Source organism: Colobus angolensis, unplaced genomic scaffold, assembly GCF_000951035.1.
Source record: "Colobus angolensis palliatus isolate OR3802 unplaced genomic scaffold, Cang.pa_1.0 Scaffold78, whole genome shotgun sequence".
In the NCBI taxonomy this organism is placed as follows: domain Eukaryota; kingdom Metazoa; phylum Chordata; class Mammalia; order Primates; family Cercopithecidae; genus Colobus; species Colobus angolensis.
Genome location: NW_012121598.1, coordinates 5870954 through 5877825, shown reverse-complemented (window position 1 = coordinate 5877825; position 6872 = coordinate 5870954). Strand labels below are relative to the sequence as shown.

The following is a 6872-nucleotide window of genomic DNA, read 5'->3' as shown; positions in this document are numbered from 1 at the left end:
TTGAGACAGGTTATTGCTCTGTTACCCAGGCTGGAGTACAGAGGCATGATCTTGCTCACCGCAGCCTCAACCTTTTGGGCTCAAGCAATCCTCCCGCCTCAGCCTCTGAGTAGCTGGTACTACAGGCACGCACAGCCACACTGGGCTAATTTTTCTAGCTTTTTTCGTAGAGACAGTGTTTCACCATGTTGCCCAGGCTGTATCATTTTATTCTCATACTATTTTACTTAGCATTTTAACAGTATAGTAGTAAGTGATGAATGGTTGTAACTAGGCAAGGACAAGAGGAGAATTAGTATGTGATCCAGTGAGAGTGAAAAATAGACATGCCATTGACCAAAATGGAAACAGAACCCTTCTGGAAAAAAAGTCTAAGAACATTTAACAAACATTTTCTGAAGCACTGAATTTATCAATCTTGTCATCACTGAACATTGACTATAACTGCTCTTGACATCTTAGACACTTAGACTTGAAATATATATTTCAAGATTTATTTATTTTTTTTTAGAGACGTGGTCTTGCTATGTAGTCCAGGCTCGAGTGCAGTGGCTATACACAGGCACTATCCAAGTACTGATCAGCAGGAATTCTGACCTGTTCAATTTCTGTCCTGGGTTGGTTCACCCCTCCTTAGGCAATCTGGTGGTCCATTGCTCCCAGGAAGTCACCATGTCGATGCTGAACTTAGCACAGGCACCCAATCTGCATAGCGCACTACAGCCCAGAACTGGGCTCACATGAGCCTTCTGCCTCAACCTCTGGGGTAGCTGGGAACACAGACATGGGCCACTGTGCCTGGCTCAATACATATTTTTTGAATGAATAAATTGATTCTCCAGAATTGATTGCTGATTGAAAGCATCTATATATTTCAAGGCTGGCTAATCACTTGAAAATTAAGGAATTTATTTTGATTAGTTCAATCAAGGATGAATCCTGTTCCCCATGTCTTTCTTTCTTTTTTTTTTTTTTTTTGGAGACCAAGTCCTGCTCTTGTCCCCCAGGCTGAAGTGCGATGGCACGATTTTGGCTCACTGCAACCTCCGATTCTGGGTTCAAGCGATTCTCCTGCCTCAGCCCCAAGAGTAGCTGCGATTACAGGCGCCTGCCACCATGCCCAGCTAATTTTTGTATTTTCAGTACAGATGGGGATTTCACCATGTTGCCCAGGCTGCTCTAGAACTCCTGACCTCAGGTGATCCACCCGCCTTGGCCTTCCGAAGTGCTGGGATTACAGGCGTGAGCCACTGCGCCCGGCCAATCCTGTTCCCCATTTCTAACTCTAAATTTTCCAATTTACCAAAGAGTTCTGGCAAGTGTCAAGGAGCTCATCTTGTTTCATTTCTACACCATCCAACTAAGGAGCGAAGCATTCGTGAGTACAAAAAGACCAGAGTTACAAAGTTCTAACAAAACAAAGCACTCTAATCTCATTTTATTTTGATTTTCCAGTTTGTCTGTCTCCACCTTCTAGATTACGTCCCTACAGGCAGGAAATGTGTAGGCCCAACTGAAATCCAGAAGATAAACATTTATTGAATGCATGCATAAATTAGTCAAGATGCCTTCCCCAAGGCTGCCAATTTAGTGTGACACATATATTAAAACATTTTTAAGCCTTGGTTCTGTTGCATCTGCCAGATGGGGAAGAAATACACAATACCTGAAGATTGTTCACAAGCTGGGGGAACCAGTGGGTGGATTAGTTTTTTTCTGAGAGAAGATACTACTTCAGTGAATTGTGCGTCATAATGTTTGAGAGGCAATACTTACGGTGAGTGAAAGAAGCTAGACCGAAAAAGAAGGTGCGTGTTGCCTGATTCCCGTATATAAAACTTTAGCATGTGCAAACATCTGTACTGAAAGTAGATACGTAGTTGATAAGGGATGTGATGGAGAGGGAGTGGACACAGGGCTTACGAAGGTGGGGAGGAAACTTAAGAGGTGAATATGTTCATTTGATTATGATTTCATGGGTGCAAAGTTATGTCAAAACATCAGATTGGACATATAATTACGTGCAGTTTGTCATGTCAATTATTTTAAAATAAAGTTTTTAAAAAAGAGATAAGATACAGTCAGATCGCTGAGGGTCAGATTGAAGAACTCTCGAAGTCTTCTGGAGCAGAAAGATGTTAAAGCAGTTTTAAGAAAACCAAACTGATTGCGGTTTTCCCAGTAGATAAAGAATACTATTTAGTAAACCACTGCTAATAGCCAAACCTGGGCTTGTGTGATAGCAAAATAAATGGGAAGGTGGATAGGTACATATTACATCCAGGGAATAACCCAGTCTCTGGTCCAGAAGGTGCGGTGTATGCGTGTTATGTGGGTGATTATCTCCGGAGGGAAAAAAGACAGTCTCATAGTTAAACCAAGAAGAATATTTACCGGCAGCAACAGGAGAGGCTAGAGGAAGAACATGATCGGGGTAAGATTATTTTGCATTCTGGACAGGAGAGAGTAACATTTAAAGCCTCTACCCGCTCTGAAGCATAGAGAGTGTGTTGCGACACTGGAGTTTGCTGGAGCGGGTCGGCACTGGCCAGGCCTGGTGAGCGGAATGAGCCCACACAGCAACTCCAAACAGCATCCGGAAGCCTGCAACCTTAACCCTCGACCTCCGATTCCCCAAGTTCCACTCTCATAGTTGAGGCAGATGTTTGTCCAGGTCCTGCCTAGGTATCCAACGGATATACGGCGTGAACACCCCACCACTTTTGGGGAACCCGGAGGCGGTCAGCGTGGGGGCGCGCTCCTGCCCGGCGCGTACGCGCGGCGCGCAGGGAGGTGGCCTGGAAGCGAGGGAGCGCGCGCCCTTCACGTGACCCGACCCGCGGGCGGCGACGCACGCGCCGCGCGGCTCACGTGGTCCGTCCCCAGCCCCGTCGCCGGCGGAGGCGGGCGCGGGCGCGTCCCTGTGGCCAGTCACCCGGAGGAGTTGGTCGCACAATTATGAAAGACTCGGCTTCTGCTGCTAGCGCCGGAGCTGAGTTAGTTCTGAGAAGGTTTCCCTGGGCGTTCCTTGTCCGGCGGCCTCTGCTGCCGCCTCCGGAGACGCTTCCCGATAGATGGCTACAGGCCGCGGAGGAGGAGGAGGTGGAGTTGCTGCCCTTCCGGAGTCCGCCCCGTGAGGAGAATGGTACTGGACCCACGCAGGCCCGGGCGGGGAATGGTCCTGGGGTTGCGGGCGGTAAAGGAGAGATTTGGCAGGCAAGTTTGTAGGGAGCTGCGTTCCATGCGGCGAAGGACCCCCGAATTGCCTTGAGGCTTCCGGATTTGACCTCGCGGGACTGGTGTGCAGTTCGTTGGGGGGTGAGGGGCGGGAGCAGGTAGCAAGTCCGACGCGACACCTCTTCTCGGGAATCCCCTGAGCCGAGACTCGGCTCCCAGCGAGGGTCTCTCGAGGCGGCAGAGGCGCGAGCCGGGGACTACTTAGCTGGGCTGAACTGAGCGGCCGCAGGGCGCCCGACGCGGCGCTCAGCCTTCAAGCCCCGTATCTCCTGGGAGCACGGTCCTCCTGGCGCCAGTTGCTGGCAGATACGGGAGCCAAATGCTCTGTTCAAGTTCTGCATGGAAAAAGGGAGGGAGGGCTGGAAGGGTGCAAAAAGAGGGTAGAGGACACGCGTTTGGAGCAGTGCCTTGTTTGCTGTGCAGCGGATACTCTACAGGTACATTTCCTTTTTGGAGCCAAAACGGAGGGATTTGACAATATTGATAGTAGATCTTTTTGCTTTAGCAAGAATTAAGGATTTTGGTGGGTGGGGGGAGACTTTGTGGGGACCAAGACGATGTCCTGCCAGTCAGGATTTAAGTCGAACTACTTCATCCATTGCCACAGAGAACAGCTGATCGTGTTTTAACCCAAAAGGTGCGGAATGGAGAGAGGAAGGCGGTGCATTGCAGCTTCCGATAGAGCTTTTTATTTTTGGATATCAGGAACCAGTTTTGAAGATTTCTTAAAAAGAAAGTCATTTACATCAGGGACATGAAGAGCAGAGTAGGTATTTTTGATCAGTACTTGAATTTAATAGGCTTTGTGCAAACAACTCTCCCTCTGCTGGAGTCTGGCAAGTTTGCTTTTCACTGGACGCTATTCAAGTGCCATACAACACTGAAATAAGAGTTTTACTTATACCACAAATGTAGTAATACTTTGAACAATGTGTCTTCCACCATTTTCCACCGTATTCTTTTTGTTTGTTTGTTTGTTTGTTTTGAGACAGGATCTCACTCTGTCGCCCAGGCTGGAGTGCAGTGGCGCGATCTCTGCACACTGCAACCTCTGTCTCCCGGGTTCAAGCGATTCTCCTGCCGCAGGCTCCCGAGTAGCTGGAGCTGTAGCCACCATGCCCGGCTAATTTTTGCATTTTTAGTAGAGATGGGGTTTCACCATGTTTGACAGGCTGGTCTCTAAAAACTGACCTCAGGTGATCCACCCACCTCAGCTTCCGAAAGTGCTAGGATTACAGGTGTGAACCACCGCGCCAGGCCAACATGGGAGATCTCAAACATGCGAAGATATATTGTAGAATAAACTACCATATATACCCATTGGCCAGTTTCAACAGCTTCAACCATGTGAATTTTATTTCTTCTATTACTCCTCCTGTTTTTCCTCAATGGGATAATTTTAAAGCAAATCCCAGACAAATGTCATTTATGGATACTTTATTGTGTTTATGTCTAAAAAGACAAGGACTTTTTTTAACATAACTACAATATTACTATCACACCTAAAAATGAATAATTGCTTAATATTAAATATTCAGTGTATTTCCCTGATTGTCTCATGTTTTAGTCAGTTGATTTGTTTGAATCAGGTTACAAATAATTCTGCGCATAGCATTTGGTTGGTAACTCTTTCAGTCTCTAGTACCTTCTCTCTTGGGGTGTGGGGGTGTCGTTTACCATTTATTTGTTGAAAAAAAAAAACCCCATCATTTGCCTTGTAGAATTTCCATCAGTTTGGATTTTGTTGAATGCATCCCTGTAGTGTCGTGTAACATGTTTCTTTCTCCTCTGTATTTTTTTTTCTTTTTTGAGACGGGGTCTCGCTCTGTTGCCCAGCCTGAGTGCAGTGTAGTGATCTCGGCTGACTGCAACCTCCGCCTCCTGGGTTCAAGTGATTCTTCTGCCTCAGCCTCCCAAGTAGCTGGGACTACAGGTGCGAGCCACCACACCTGGCTAATTTTTGTATTTTTAGTGGAGATGGGGTTTCACCATATTGGCCAGGGTGGTCTTGAACTCCTGACTTCTGGTGATCTGCCTGCCTCGCCTCCCAAAGTGTTGGGATTACAGGTATGCCCCACTTTGCCCGGTCTTTCCTCTTTATTTCCTGTGAACTGGTAGTTAGTCTAAAGACTTGATCAGTAGCCAGGCGTGGTGGCACTCGCCGGTAATACCAGCTACTCAGGGGGCTAAGGCAGGAGAGTAGTTTGAACCTGGGAGGTGGAGGTTGCAGTGAGCGGAGATTGTGCCACTGCACTCCAGCCTGGGTTACAGAGTGAGACTCCGTCTCAAAAAAAAAAAAAAAAAAAAGAACTTGATCAGGCAGGGCGTAGTAATCCCTGCACTTTGGGAGGCGGCAACAGGCTGATCACGGATCATTTGAGGTCAGGAGTTCAAAACCAGCCTGGCCAACATGGTGAAACCCCATCTCTACTAAAAATACAAAAAATTAGCTGGGCATCGTGATGGGCGCCTATAATCCCAGCTACTCGTGAGGCTGAGGCAGGAGAATCTCTTGAACTTGGAGGCAGAGGTTGCAGTGAGCCAAGATCGTGCCATTCACTCCAGCCTGGGTCAGATTCTGTCTCAAAAAAAAAAAGAGACTTGATCAGATTCTAGTTACATGCTTTGACAATACTCATAGATAGTACTAGGTACTTTTTGTTGCATTACATTAAGAGGCACATACTGTCTTTGTTTTTTGAGATGGAGTCTTGCTCTTTTTTTGTTGTTGTTTGTTTTGTTTTGTGTTTTTAGGACAGAGTCTTGCTCTTGTTGCCCAGACTGGAGTGCCTGGCTTACTGCAACCTCTGCCTCCCTGGTTCAAGCGATTCTGCTGCCCCAGCCTTCGGAAGCTGGGATTAGGGGCATCTGCCACTATGCCTGGCTAATTTTTGTATTTTTAGTAGAGACAGAGTTTGCCATGTTGGCCAGGCTGGTCTCGAACTCCTGACCTCAGGCGATCCATCCACCTTGGCCTCCCAAAGTGTTAGGATTATAGGCGTGAGCCACTGCACCCGGCTTCTTTTTTTTTTTTTAATGTTAAGATTGACCAGTGGATTCGTGTTGTCTGATGCCTGATCTCTCTGTTGTGAAGTACCCCATAAGTTATTCCTGTAATAGGTTTTGTAGTAGCCATTTAGTTTTGTCATTGATCTATTATTCCATTCTGGGTTTTCTTTTCTCTTTTCTTTTTGGAAAATCTTTCAACATAAGTAAATTGCAGTTTTTTTTTTTTAAGTGACTGCCTGTTAAATGTCTCCTTTAAGTTTGGTACCTGGGTCAGGGTGAAGTGGCTCATGCTTATAATCCTAGCACTTTGAGAGACTGAGGCGGGTGGATCCCTTGAGCCCAGGAGTACAAGACTAGCCTGAGAAAGATGGTGAAACCCAGTCTCTACCAAAAAAAAAAATAGCTGGGCATGGTGATGTGCACCTGTGGTCCCAGCTACTTGGGAGGCTGGGGTGGGAGGATGGCTTGAGGTTGCAGTGAGCTGAGATCATGCCAGTACACAGCAGCCTGGGTAACAGAACCAGACCCTGTCTCAAAAAAAAAAAAAAAAAAAAATGTTTGGTACCAGGAAGCAAAATTCAGTGGTTGAGGTTAGTTTAGGACATAAGCATTACTCGACTATGGAG

The 6872-nt window shown here is 46.8% G+C and overlaps 1 protein-coding gene across 1 annotated transcript in view; it reads left to right on the top strand.

Annotated features, from left to right (window-relative positions):
* The first annotated feature begins 2860 nt into the window (after window positions 1-2860).
* The window catches only part of TRPM7 (transient receptor potential cation channel, subfamily M, member 7), a 146949-nt gene continuing 142937 nt past the window's right edge, over window positions 2861-6872 (top strand). The window contains exon 1 of the mRNA XM_011928654.1: window positions 2861-3145. Within this exon, the coding sequence (XP_011784044.1) occupies window positions 3143-3145 (3 nt within the window). The 5' untranslated portion in view covers window positions 2861-3142. The remainder of the gene's footprint in view (window positions 3146-6872) is intronic.